Genomic DNA, 15,114 nt, shown 5'->3' with positions numbered 1-15,114 from the left:
GTGGGACTCGGAGTGCGCATGCGTACTACGCGGGCTCCCGGAAGTCGGGCCATGGCGTCTCTCCGCGAAGCGACCCTGCGGAAACTGCGGCTCTTTTCGGAGATGAGAGGTACCTCGGCGGAACCGAGTTCTCTGGCCCCGTGCACGGAGGGCGCCGTGCCACGGACCCCTCGCCGCTTCCTGCCCTCGGCTCCTTCCTGTCCGCCCTGGCCTTTGCCCTTCCGTCTCCCTCTGCCCCTGCCCGCGTCATCTCAGGTGTCAGGATGGAACAGTAAGAACTCTGGACGTGGCGTGTGGGGCTGTGACTGTAACGCACCGCGCAGCTCCCTGGTTTGAAGCCATGCTGCTTACAGAGTCTGAAGTAGATACCGTGTTTCTTCCCTTTTCCCCAGTCCCCTGCATAACTCACCAGCTTATTCCTGTTTGAACTCCAATATGAAGCCAATTGTGACTTTAAAAGTTCTAAATTTAAGTTTGCCCTTTAAAGGAAAAAAAAGCACAGATGGGTGCTTGCCCTTGTCGGAACAGCTGCCTGATAAAACTGGTTTTTGTGACTGTCTAAAATGTAGGGATTTATATTTGGATATCAGTGTTGGGAATTATTAAATCCTAGGTAAGGAACTCCTCCCTCTCCTCCCTCCCTCTCTCACTTCCCCCTTCTCCCCACCCCCCTTATCTTTTAACTTGTTAAATAAACTGTCCTGTATCTGCACAAGACACCCCAAGACCAAGTTCTCAGCACAAAGGAGATTTGTTTGCCCCAGAAGGACAGAGGGCAGGGAATAAGAGACAAAGACAGGAGACAGATGATGAGGGAGAAGGGGAAGGGTACGAGGGGGAGGGGCAGGAGGAGAGGGATTTGTCCTGGAGGCACTGAGGACTGCCGCTCTTAGAATAGAGAGGAGACTGACATGGCCCATAGGCTAATGGCACTTTATAAAGGTAAAAGAGGATAGTGTTAGAATGAGGTGTTTGATTTTGATGTTAATTAGGGTAGCCAAAAGGGGGCTTTTGATTGTTGGACTTCAGTACTTTGACAGCTGGACCTTGATAGTCTCGGGGAGGGAGAGGCCAAATGAGAGACGAGACAGACTTTGGTGACTAGCTTTAGGAATGTAATCTAATAGTTTTTAGCAAGGAAGAGGGAATGGGGGAAGGGCAAGGCCTGTCAGAGCCATGTTTGCCTTACTCAGGCCTGGTAGAGCCCCTTCATTAAAACCCTATTAATATTTTTGTTGATAAAGGAGAGGTTCCCACTGTTTGCCAGTGTAGTTTGTCACTTAATGAGTTCATTGGGGAATTTGATCCTAACTTTTGTGTGGTATTCTGATGGCCTATGTAAGTTTAGTTCAGTCACGGTAAAGCCATAATAAATAGTAAGAGCTGAGTCTGGTGCTGCAAGACTGTACAGCTGTCTACTTGGGAGGCTGAGGCAGTGGGGTCAAGGTTCAAGGACTGCCTGAATTACAGGAAGAGTCAGGGCCAGCCTGTCAATTATTAAGATACTCTCTGAAAAATAAATGAAGAGAGGATTGGGCATATAGCTCAGTGATGGGGTGCTTCCCTGGCATACACAGGGCTCTGTTTCATCCCCAGCACCATAAAGAAATTTAAAAATAAAAGAACAAAGAAAAGTTAATAAACAGATAAAACAACCCACATTTCTACACAGAAACGTGGAAGTGTAGAGTTGCTATTCTCATCCACGGAACATTAAGGGCTCTAGTTCATGAAACTTGCTTGATTTGGGACCAAAGATTGTTGTAGGGTTTTGTTGTGGTTGTTTGTTGAATCTTCTTATGAGGAAGCTGGTAATGATTATCCTTGTCCTCCCCTCTTTTGAACTAGCCAAGCTTGTAATAGGGAATTCTGATAATATAAAAAAAACTTCTTGCCATTTTCCAATAGGTAAACCCGTGGTGGCTGGAAAATTCTGGGATGTAGTTGCAATAACAGCAGCCGATGAAAAGCAGGAGCTTGCTTACAAACAACAGTTGTCAGAGAAGCTGAAGAGAAAGGAATTGCCCCTTGGAGTTCAATATCATGTTTTCACTGATCCTGCTGGAACTAAAATTGGTATACATTTCATTGGATGTTTATAACATATTATGAGCAAAATAATAATTGAATAATTTCTGAGCTTTATAGTTTATAAACTGTTCATCTCCACACATGGCCTTTATAAACTTTAAAATCTGAATCTAACTAAATTAACTCCTCTTAACAAGATGAAAGTCAGAGCAAAGATTCTGAGCCACTGTGACTTGAAGGTAAATTTGTCCATATCACTATATAAAAGAATTTTTTTTCTTCAATACAATTATAGTAGACCTCATTGGAAGTTCTTTCCCAATCCAGTAGTTTCCTCAGACATTTACATGAGGAAAACAAGTCAAAAGATTTTTGTATATACTTGGTCTCTTGAAACCAAACTATGGAATACAGATGAACCATGTCCAGTTACATAAAGTAACATAGAATATTTACTTAAACCCTGGGTTAATTCAAACTTTGTCATCATTGTAAATAAATAAATTATATTTTACCTTTGATTCTGTATAGAGAGAATTGCAAATAATTTCATCTACTTTTTTATAGTTATTGCTTAAAAGTATTTTGCTTTGAAATCCAGTATTCATCTTTAATTTACTTATTTATTTTCTGTGTTTCACTTGGAAGTAGTTTGATTTTTATGAACATTTATCCCTAAAATTGTGGCTCATATGGTAAGGAAAGCAAAAGCCTCTCAGTGCCAGGAAGAGAATGCAAGTGTATGACCCTGGTGTTATTCTGGTGATGATGATCCACTGTTGGTTCAGTATATGACACTGGTGTTACTCTCATGATCCACTGTTGGTTCAGTATATGACACTGGTGTTATTCTGATGATCCACTGTTGGTTCAGTATATGACACTGGTGTTACTCTCATGATCCACTGTTGGTTCAGTATATGACACTGGTGTTACTCTCATGATCCACTGTTGGTTCAGTATATAACACTGGTGTTATTCTGATGATCCACTGTTGGTTCAGTATATGACACTGGTGTTATTCTGATGATCCACTGTTGGTTCAGTATATGACACTGGTGTTATTCTGATGATCCACTGTTGGTTCATCCCTCACAGGAAGAAGGTCAGCACTTGTGTAATGTCCCTTCTGTAGAGAAGAATTATGTATACAGTATGTTAGCAATATTTAAAATACATTGTACAAACCAAGTTCTTGCGTTTAAGAAAACTTTAGCTTGTGTGTTGGGCTGTGTCATTTGGAAGAAGTCATTAAGTAAGTTTTCTGGTTGACAAATGCAAATGAATTCAGTGTGTATCACAGATTATGTAATTTATCATTTCTTTACTATTCCTGAGAGATTATTACCTGCTGCTTTGCTATATTTCTTGATTAGCTGTTTGTTTCCTTATTTACTGTGACTGATCTGTTCTTCTGCCAATACCTCCTCAATCTGTCTATCTCATATTAACAAAATTCACATCTTCAAAATTATAACATTAAGTATATCATCTTAAGAAAATCTTCATAATTTTCTGTGAAGAAAATTGTGCTTTTGAATTGTTTTTCAGGAAATGGAGGATCAACACTTTTTTCTCTTCAGTGCCTGGAAAACCTCTATGGAGATAAATGGAATTCTTTCACAGTCCTGTTAATTCACTCTGGTAACTTATTATTCATTTACATTTGCTCTCGACTTTTCAACCTTTGACACCTTAGGGACTTTATCTCCCTTGCAAATGATTTCCCCTATAATTTATTTTGTTTTAAAATTCATAGATGGTATTTTACTTTGGAAATAAATGTTCTTGGCTTTGGGGTTTTGAAAATATGCTATTTTCAATGTGTAAGTTTTGATTTTCACAAAATTTTTTCTTAACATTGTAGCTTATATACATCATCTTTTATGGATATTTTATCATTTAATTTTTGGTTTGCAAATAGAAAATTATTTTTCACAAAACTCTTGAAAATGTGGGCATTTCTTAGGAGTCTGGAAGGAGAATTTTGTTACGAAAAAAAATGGATGCTGATGAAAATGATGATTAGACATTTCTCAAAACATCTACCTTGAATTTTTGTCTTAGTATTGATAGTCAAAGCTACAATATTTAACAGTTTTTAAAAAGGAAAAATGACAAATTAAAGAGTTAACACATAAATATATATGTGAAAAGCATGTAGAATATTTCAAAAGAGAGAAGGTGGCGCATGCCTTTAATCCCAGCACTCGGGAGGCAGAGCCAGGCGGATCTCTGTGAGTTCGAGGCCAGCCTGGGCTACCAAGTGAGTTCCAGGAAAGGCGAAAAGCTACACAGAGAAACCCTGTCTCGAAAAACCAAAAAAAAAAAAAAAAAACAAAAAAAAAAGGATGTTGTCAGAATAGTGGGTGGGTTTTTTAATTCAATGCATGTAATTATATTAAACATCTGGTTGCATAGAAACTTCTGTTGTTTATCTCTTTCATTCTAGTGGGCTGGTGAAACTTTGGTCAAGGCCCAGCATTGGCCTGGGACATATAATTTAGAATTCCTTCTTCATGGCTTCAAAGATGCATTCTAATTCCAAGTTGCGTACACAGTCATATGACTCTTTGTACAGATGACATCATCATAGCACATCCAAGTCCTGCTTTAAACAAAAGTTAAGAATGTAGAAAATTTACTTTAGTCTTGTAAAATAAAGGTAAAATTAATTGGACCTCAGAAAATAGATAGCAAGAAATATAGTGGCCCCTCTGAATCCTGTAGACTCAGACAATGATGGACAGAAAGTATTTAAAGTATTTAAGGGGTAGTAAAAATATGTCTGTACTAAACATGTGGACTTTTCATAATTCCTGGAATATCATTGCATAACCACTGTTTATGTAGATATTACATTGTGTTAGATAAAGATAGTGTGGGGTACACACAAGTAAGTGCCATTTCAGGTCGGAGGTGGAGGTTTGTCCTTGGCTTTTGGAGTCTGTCTGGGCTTGTGAACCAGTTTCCACAGTTGTGAGGAGGGTCTTTTAGTGTAAACTTTACTATCATCTGGTCTTTGGAAGGTAAACAATTAGAATTAATTTTAGCTCTTATTTCTTTAACAATGTACTGTGTACAAAGTACTTTAAATGTTGCATTGTTCTCATTATACTGCAGCTGACTGCAGTAAATCTTCAAGTAAGTAGCTGAAGCATGCTAAGCCACAGGTGAGCTCATTTATCAGATCCTTTCCCAATACATAAAAGTCTGCATCACACTAGACACCTTTTCTTTACATAAAAGGGATTCAAGACATTCAATGTGTTTAAGAGAACATATTTCAGAAATCAAGACATTATGATGTTCATCTTAGAAGGGAAAAGCCAATTTAAATGAAAAAGTGGTATAATTAAAAAAATTGTTCTTAAGTAAATTTACATTTACTTTCTTAAGTATGTCTCACAAGTTGAAGACAGTGCATCATAAAATGGATGTTTAACAGAGAAGTACATTTTGAAACTGTTTAACTGCATTAGTCTTTTACAACTTTTTCTAAGTACATCCGTAATTTATAACTTTAACCATGGTTGGAATGCATCGTTAGAAATATTCATAGAGGATCAAGTTCTAAAATTGGTCCTTTTGTTAGTTATGCAATTGATAGAGAATACTTGATAGCCAGGCTCTGTGTGTCTTTCAATTATTTCCTGACCTAGAGTCTTTAAAATTGTATTATATCAAATTGCCATATGAGAAACACTCTTTGATGGTTTTAAAGTCTAGATTTCCTAATTCTACCCTTAATTTTGATTAGATACTTAGTATTAAATACCTTCAGAGGTATGTTATGCTATAACTGGTGCCACCAGATTTTGAAAATCTCTTCAAGAACATATTTTCAAATATTTTTACATTGTTTTATAGGTGGCTACAGTCAACGGCTTCCCAATGCAAGTGCTTTAGGAAAAATCTTCACAGCTTTACCACTTGGTGAGCCCATTTATCAGATGTTGGAGTTAAAACTAGCCATGTACATGGATTTCCCCTCACACATGAAGCCTGGAGTTTTGGTCACCTGTGCAGATGATATTGAACTATACAGTATTGGGGACTCTGAGTATATTGCATTTGACCAACCTGGCTTTACCGCCTTAGCCCATCCGTCTAGTCTGGCTGTAGGCACAACACATGGAGTATTTGTCTTGAACTCTGCCAGTTCCTCACAACATGGTGACCTTGAGTACAAGCAATGCCACCGTTTCCTCCATAAGCCCAGCATTGAAAAAATGCATCACTTTAATGCTGTGCATAGACGAGGAAGCTTTGGTCTACAGGACTTGTCTCGGGGTGACACAGCCAGTCTTCCATTGAACTCTGAGTATGTCTACACAGATAGCCTATTTTACATGGATCATAAATCAGCCAAAAAGCTACTTGACTTCTATGAAAGTATAGGCCCACTGCACTGTGAAATAGATGCGTATGGTGACTTTCTGCAGGCACTGGGGCCTGGAGCAACTGCAGAGTACACCAGGAACACATCACATGTCACTAAAGAAGAGTCCCAGTTGTTGGACATGAGGCAGAAAATATTCCACCTCCTCAAGGGAACACCACTGAATGTTGTTGTTCTTAATAACTCCAGATTTTATCACATTGGAACAACGGAAGAATATCTGCTTCATTTCACTTCTGATAGTACATTAAGGTCAGAGTTGGGCTTGCAGTCCAGCGCTTTCAGTGTCTTTCCAAATGTGCCTGAATGCCCCCGTGAGACACCCTGTGTCATTCACAGTATACTGGATTCAGGATGCTATGTGGCCCCTGGCTCAGTTGTAGAGTATTCCAGATTGGGGCCTGAGGTGTCCATCGGGGAAAAGTGCATTATTAGTGGTTCTGTCATAGTGAAAGCTGTGCTGCCCCCGTATTCTTTCATGTGTTCTTTAAGTCTGCAGATAAACGGACACTTAGAATACTCAACTATGGTGTTTGGCATGCAAGACAACTTGAAGAGCAATGTTAAAACCATATCAGACCTAAAGAAGCTTGAGTTCTATGGAGTCTGTTTTCAGTCTTGTTTAGATATTTGGAACCTTAAAGCTACAGAGGAACTATTCTCAGGAAGTAAGACACATCTGAGCCTGTGGACTGCTCGAATTTTCCCTGTCTGTTCTTCTCTGAGTGAATCGGTTACAGTATCCCTTGGGATGTTAAGTGCTGTACAGAGCCATTCACCATTCAGCCTGAGCAACTTTAAGCTCCTATCCATCCAAGAAATGCTTCTATACAAAGATGTAAAAAACATGCTAGCTTATAGGGAGCAAATCTTTCTAGAAATTAGTTCAAATAAGAAACAATCTGATTCAGAGAAATCATAAGTACAATATATTTTGCCTATGAACAGGATTGCAAATGCAGGCATTTTCTGTAGACCTCTGACTTTTCTCTCTTTTCCCCCTCTCTCTCTCTTTCTTTCTTCTTCTTTTCCATTTTTTGGCTTGTTCAGTAAAGCAACATAATAAAAATTATATTAATATAACTACTGTAGCATAGTAATAACAAAGGTACAGAAGGCCACTTTGGATAGAAAAACATTTCAGCATCAAATTTGTGAAAGTGATGCTGTTTTAAATGTTTTTACATTATTATAGCTTTGTTTTTTGGTAAATATCAATTTGTGGGGTACAGTTCCATTCACATAACAAATACTTCTGTTTTAGAGGATGATTTTCTAAACATACTTTTAGAATTTTTTTGTTTTTTTGAAATTTGGTCCAATAAAGCTCTGGGTGTTATTGATGATTGTATTAATTTGTCACAATGAGAAAATACCTAATGAAAAACATCCTTTTAAACTTTTTAAGAAAATTGTCTTTTTCCGTTAATTTTTTTATTTTGTTCTATTTTTATTTTATGTACATGAATGTATTATCTACATGTATGCATATGCACAGTGGCCATAGAGGCTAGAATACCTGTTCTCAAACTGAGTCAAGACCCATTTGGAGATGGAATGACCTTTTCACAGGGTCACCTAAGACATCAGAAAACACAGATATTTATGTTATGATTCATAACAGTAGCAAAATTATAATTATGAAGTAGCAACAAAAATAATTTTATGGTTGGGAGTCACCACAACATAAGGAACTGTATTAAAGAGCCATAGCATTAAGAAGGTTGAGAACCACTAGGCTAGAGGAAGGCATTATATCTCTTGGGACTGAAGTTACAGGTGATTATGACCTCTTTGTGGGTTCTGGGAGTCAAAACTTCATGCTCTGGAAATGCTTTAAAATGATGTTTGTGTCTCACAGATCCTGGCAAATGTGATTTTTAAAAAAAAAAGTGTGTGTGTGTTTTATTCTTATAAATTTGAACATGTGCTGCAATACTTTATATCTACTGTCCCGTTACACTGGAAAACGTGTGCTGATAGAACTATGTTGTTTGCTCAGAAGGCATAGGAGTAGTTGAAAGCCAGTGTTCACTTCACCATGGATGTTACTTAATCCACCCTTAATTATCCTTCAAAAGTTCTGTTGACTTGACAATGAGTATTTTGCTTTTCATAATTCTGTCCATATTGATAATGATGCTGAGAATAAACAGTTGGCCCAAGAGGAAGAAATTAGAATAGGGAATCTGAGATAATAGTTAGATCATAAACAACTTCAAGATAATGAGACTTTGGTAAATTCCAGGGTTCGTGCACCTATATTGAAATAAACACATTAGTGAAATGTTTTTAGGTCTAATAGAGACAAGACTTGTCATAATTGTGTTTAAATTACCTTAGCTATACTAACAACTGCTGTGACAGTTTTGTTTATATATATTATAATAAAAATATATGATAAATGATATATGTATCAAAACCCTTCTACTATATTATTTATAAATAAATATGTATTTGTCTTTTTGAGGTTCCCAGGGATAAAGATGTATGATATTGTTTGACAATTACTGACTTGCTTACAGAGATTTCAATGGATGTTGAATGTTATTAAATGTTCATACTAATTTGACTTAAAGTTCTGCCAAGGATTAGAATTGTGATTTTATGTTCTCAGAAAAAAAACATCATTAATAAAGAATACCAGTACTTCCTTGGTTACTTGACATTTTTATATTTATTATAGATCTCTTGTAGGTACATTTAGACAGAGAATCCTATCATTTCTCTGTGCATATATACAGAAAGGAACAAATAACATGCAATATAGCAATATAATTAAGACATTTCTGCTTTTTAGAGTCAAGGTCAGACTCTATTAAAGCACTCAGACATCAGCTCATAATTATTGATAAACACTTGTCTCCCAAGCACCAGCCACTGTGACTTCAAAGGCATTGATAATGCTGCAGTTTAAGATTTTATTTATTCTTGAGAATTTCCTACATGTATAAAATGAACTATGATCATAACTATCCTTCATGCCCCCAACTCTCCCATATCTCCTACCATGTGTCCCTCCCAACTTCATGTCTTTTTTGTTCTAATAACCTACTTAATCCAGTTAGTGCTTCCCATGTGTACATGGGAATGGGGTCATTCACTGGAATACTACACATCTATCGGTAGTCATATCCTCAAAAAATGAATAATTCTCCCTCCTCTAGAAACTATCAACTTCAGATTGCTTCCTGAATAGCTTTGGGTCCTAGAGCTTAACTACCTCCTTTGCTAAATTTCATTTAGCTTGCTCTTGTGCAGGAAATCTCAAGTGCTGTGAGCCCATGTCAGTATCAGCCATGTCATGAGCAGAAGACAGCATTTCTTCTCCATCGTTCTGCTCTTATATTTTCTGCTCCCTCTTATGTGATGCCCTCTGAGCCTTGGATGGGAAGGGGTTGAAATAAATATCTAATTTAGACCTGAGCACTCATTCTGTTATTCTCAGAAGCTTGACCAGTTACACATGTCCTTCCCACATATCAACATGACAGCAAAACTAGGAAACATATTGTACACTTTTGGCTTCTTTGTCAAAAATTATATGTTCATAGGTGTGCAGGTTAATGTCAGGGTCTTCAATTCGATTCCATTGGTCCATCTGTCTGTTTTTATGCCAATACCAAGCTGTTTTTATTATTGTAGCTCTATAGCAGAGCTTGAAGTCAGGTATCGTGATGCCTCCAGAGGTTGTTTTATTGTACAGGATTCTTTTGGCTATCCTGGGTTTTTTGTTTTTCCATATGAAGGTGAGTATTATTCTTTCCAGTTCTATGAAGAATTGTGTTGGTATTTTGATGGGGATTGCATTGAATCTGTAAATTGCTTTTGGTAAAATTGCCATTTTTACTTTGTTGGTCCTGCCTATCCATGAGCATGGGAGATCTTTCCATTTTCTGACATCTTCAATTTCTTTTTTCAGGGACTTAAAATTCTTGTCATATAGGTCCTTCACTTGTCTGGTTAGTGTTACCCCAAGGTATTTTATGTCATTTGTGGCTATTGTAAAGGGTGATGTATCTCTGATTTCCTTCTCAGCTTCTTTGTCCATTGTATATAGGAGGGCTACTGATTTTTTTGAGTTGATCTTGTATCCTGCTGTGTTGCTGAAAGTGTTTATAAGCTTTATCAGTTCCTGGGTGGAATCTTTGGGGTCACTCAAGTATACTATCATGTCATCTGCAAATAGGGAAAGCTTGACTTCTTCCTTTCCAATTTGTATCCCCTTAATCTCCTTAAGTTGTCTTATTGCTCTGGCTAGAACTTCAAGTACTATATTGAATAAGTATGAGGAGAGCAGACAACCTTGCCTAGTTCCTGATTTTAGTGGAATTGCTTTGTGTTTCTGTCCATTTAATTTGATGTTGGCTGTTGGCTTGCTGTAAATTGCCTTTATTATGTTTAGGTATGTTCCCTGTATTCCTGATCTCTACAAGACTTTTATCATGAAGGGTTGTTGGATTTTGCCAAATGCCTTTTCTGCATCTAGTGAGATGATCATGTGTTTTTTTCTTTGAGTTTGTTTATATAGTGTATTACATTGATGGACTTTTGTATGTTGAACCACCCTTGCATCCCTGGGATGAAGCCTACTTGATCATGGTGGATAATTGTTTTGATGTGTTCTTGGAGTCTGTTTGCCAGTATTTTATTGAGTATTTTTGCATCAATGTTCATGAGGGAGATCAGTCTGTAGTTCTCTTTCTTTGTTGCATCCTTGTTTGGTTTAGGAATTAGGGTAATTGTAGCCTCATAGAAGGAGTTTGGTAATGTTCCTTCTGTTTCTATTGTGTGGAACAATTTAGAGAGTATTGGTATTAACTCTTCTTTGAAGATATGGTAGAATTCTGTGCTGAAACCGTCTGCTCCTGGGCTTTTTTTGGTTGGGAGACTTTTAATGACTGTTTCTTTTTCCTTAGGGGTTATTGGACTATTTAAATAATATATCTGGTCTTGATTTAACTTAGGTATGTGGTAACTATCCAGAAAATTGTCTATTTCTTTTAGGTTTTCCAGTTTTGTGGAGTAGAGGTTTTTGAAATATGACCTTATAATTCTCTGGATTTCCTCAATGTCTGTTGTTATGTCCTCCTTTTCATTTCTGATTTTGTTGATTTGAATTCTCTCTCTTTGTCTTTTGGTTAGTTTGGATAAGGGCTTGTCTATCTTGTTGATTTTCTCAAAGAACCAACTCTTTGTTTCATTAATTTTTGTATTGTTCTCTTAGTTTCTATTTTATTGATTTTACCTCTCACTTTGATAATTTCATGGCATCTATTCTTCCTGGGAGACTTTGCTGCTTCTTCTAGAGCTTTCAGGTTTGCTGTTAAGTCACTAGTGTGAGATTTCTCCAACTTCTTTATGTGGGCTTTTAGTGCTATGAATTTCCCTCTTAGCACTGCTTTCATAGTGTCCCATTAGTTTGGGTATGTGGTGTCTTCATTTTCATTGATCTCTAGGAAGTCTTTAATTTCTTTATTTCTTCCTTAACCCATTGGTGATTCAGTTGAGCATTATTCAGTTTCCATGAGATTGTAGTTTTTCTGTAGTTTTTGTTTTTGTTGAAATCTAACTTTAAACCATGGTGGTCTGATAGAACACAGGAGGTTATTCCAATTGTTTTGTATCTGTTGAGATTTGCTTTGTGGCCAAGTATGTGGTCGATTTTAGAGAAAGTTCCATGGGGTGCTGAGAAGACGGTATATTCTTTCTTGTTAGGATGGGATGTTCTGTAGATATCTATTAGGTCTATTTGGGTCATGACATCAGTTAAGTCCTTTATTTCTCTGTTAAGTTTTGATTTGGGAGATCTGTCCAGTGGTGAAAGTGGGGTGTTGAGATCTCCCACTATTAATGTGTTGGGTTTTGTATGTGGTTTAAGCTTTAGCAATGTTTCTTTTACATATGTGGGTGCCCTTGTGTTTGGGGCATAAATGTTCAGAATTGAAACTTCATCTTGGTTGATCTTTCCTGTGATGAGTATGTAATGCCCTTCTTCATCTCTTTTGATTGATTTTAGTTTGAAGTCTATTTTGCTGCATATCAGGATGGCTACACCCGCTTGTTTCTTAAGACTGTTTGATTGGAAAGTCTTTTCCCAGCCTTTTATTCTTAGGTAGTGTCTGTCTTTGAATTTGAGATGTGTTTCTTATATGCAGCAAAAAGATGGGTCCTGTTTTTCTATCCATTCTGTAAGCCTATGTCATTTTATAGGTGAATTAAGTCCATTGATATTAAGGGATATTAATGACCAGTGATTGTTCATCCCTGTTATTTTTTTGGTGGTAGTGTGTGTGTACTTCTCTTCTTTGGGGTTTACTGCTGTGGCTTTATCTATTTCCTGTGTTTTCGACTGTGTATCTGACTTCCTTCGGTTGGAATTTTCCTTCTAGTGCTTAATAAATTCCTAAGATCGTTTAACATACTCTCTTGGATTCAAGTAACAAGGGTCAGGGCAGGGTTCTGTTTTTGTCTTTATAGGAAAATAGAAATAACTATCTTCAAGAAGTCAAAAGACCTTGGACATCAAGACATCTAAAGAATAAGGAAAAGCTATCTAAAAAAATTACCAAGCAAATAAAAATCTGACCTAATGGTAACAATATTCTCATTGGGATAAAAGCTCACTACCTACACATCTTTTTACTTCTCAAAAAAGTTGAATCCTAATTAAGGCTGAATTTAGAGTTGGAATATAGCTCTCTCCTTTTCTAAATCCAAGCACATTGTTAAAAGAAAAGAAAAGATTAAGAGTTTCTGTCTCGTATCAGAAGAGTTACCTGGTATGGGACAGAAGAAATCCAAAAATCTAGGAACTATTGTTGTCACAATTATCATTCTTGCCATACTTATTTTTGAGTCTTTAGAACTTTTCTTTATATATATATTACTATCTTAAAATTTGAACTTTCTGTTTTGATATTAATAATGTTTAAGTTTTCCACAGTGAATAATAAATTCTCCTAACCACAATCTCTGAAGTCTCCAGAAGAACAATGGGGCCCCACAGTAATGATTCTACCTGGTTCATAATGATGCCATTAAGTCAATAAACACCACACAAAGATCAGCATTGGACTGTAAACTGTTCAGGACAGTTCCAAGATGACTGGCTAAGATGGTCCACCATCTTACACTTCTTGTCAGGACTTTAGATGAGCTTTACCCCTTTCTCTGAGACTGGCTATAATTGTTACAGCTAGTCCTCATAAGATTTAACCGTTGTTCTAATTTTTTTAGAATCCCACAGAGATGCTGTCACTCCCTAGACAGAAGGAAGCAATTCTAAGAAAATGACACCCCTTCTCCCAACGTGATTTTGTTTTCTCAGGATTATGGATAATTGTCATCTATAAGGCATTGGTTATAAATTTTAATTGGGCTGGGGATGGAAGAATAAAGTTTAGACTCAGGAATCTCTTTTAGAAAAGAAAATGGGAATTGATAGGATAGGATAATAAGGTAGATTGTTGTATCTACTTGTAAACTAATCTAGCAACTATCAGTTTTAGATAATTTGCATTGGTATGGATTCTTATATATTGATACAAATGTAAAATTATTTTTCTATTCCTAATAAAGATAATTTGTATATTGATACAATTTCAAAACTATATTTGTCATATTTTATATATGTTCCTGCTTCTGTTCAAATATTTTTTATATTGATACAAATGTAAAATTATATTTGTCATATTGTATGTATGTTCTGCTTCTGTTTAGGATATTTTGTATATTGATATAAATTACAAATATTTTGTCATATTGAACTATACATTTCTACCTCTGATTAAGATATTTTTGTATATTGTCAAATTTGAGGTCATTGTCTTTATACTGTACATCTATTTACAAATTGTTTAATTTTATTATGTGACACATTAGTCTTTAAGTTATATAGGTTGATAAGAGTTACAGGTTAATAGTCACCCTTGTTTGTCAAACTTATAGTCATGATAATTAGATTTTCTAGATGAACAGAGATATTTTTTAGATGAAATGTAATCTTCAAATACTTCATAGACCTAGAGAATATTGCATTTAAATGTTTTAATAACTTAGAATTTTGTTGACATAAGACATCATTGCTCCTTGCAGCACTGATCTACTCCTGAGAGGATGTTGGGCATCGAAGACACTCCATATGGAATTTGTCTTCTCTGCAAAACTGGCCTGTTGAGCAAAGAACTGACCTTGCCTCAACTACTGACATTAAGCATGCTGTCCAATCCAGATGAACTTCTGAAAATGGTCTGTCAGATATTCTAGTCCTATAGCCAATATTAAATTCCCCAACATTGCAGAGAAACAATGGATGACTGTCCAGGCAGCCAACTGTTTCTGTCATTTCTTACATACTTCAGAAATTGTTTGTTTGCACTTTCTGCTTACTCAGGTAATATCGTTTTCCTTCTTAGGTCTTTGATGGGGTTAAAGCCTAGATAGTTACAGTTACAATATTCTCATATCTTAGCTAAGAACATATCAGGTACAAGATTTAGATCCTTCAGGATAGGACAGCTATTGGAGTAATCTCTGTAATTTGCCAATTACCCTTGGTCTGGACATTTTTAATATGTGTTTCTTGCTTGATGTTGTTTGTGTTGGTTGTAGTTCCACGTTTGTTTATGTTATTATCCTTTATTTCTCCTGGACAACATTTGATAATTGTTCTTATTGTA

The 15,114-nt window shown here is 36.4% G+C and overlaps 1 protein-coding gene across 1 annotated transcript; it reads left to right on the top strand.

Annotated features, from left to right (window-relative positions):
• Window positions 1–9: 9 nt before the first annotated feature.
• Fpgt (fucose-1-phosphate guanylyltransferase) lies at window positions 10–8,063 on the top strand. Its single transcript, XM_028882936.2, has 4 exons — window positions 10–109; window positions 1,909–2,076; window positions 3,583–3,675; window positions 5,902–8,063. The coding sequence occupies exons 1-4, from the start codon at window positions 19–21 to the stop codon at window positions 7,353–7,355; spliced, it is 1,806 nt and encodes a 601-aa protein (XP_028738769.2). The 5' UTR covers window positions 10–18; the 3' UTR covers window positions 7,356–8,063.
• The last annotated feature ends 7,051 nt before the right edge of the window (window positions 8,064–15,114 follow it).

This window comes from Peromyscus leucopus, chromosome 6 (assembly GCF_004664715.2).
Source record: "Peromyscus leucopus breed LL Stock chromosome 6, UCI_PerLeu_2.1, whole genome shotgun sequence".
NCBI lineage: Eukaryota > Metazoa > Chordata > Mammalia > Rodentia > Cricetidae > Peromyscus > Peromyscus leucopus.
The sequence above is the reverse complement of the archived record's forward strand: the minus strand, read 5'-3'. Positions and strand labels throughout refer to the sequence as shown.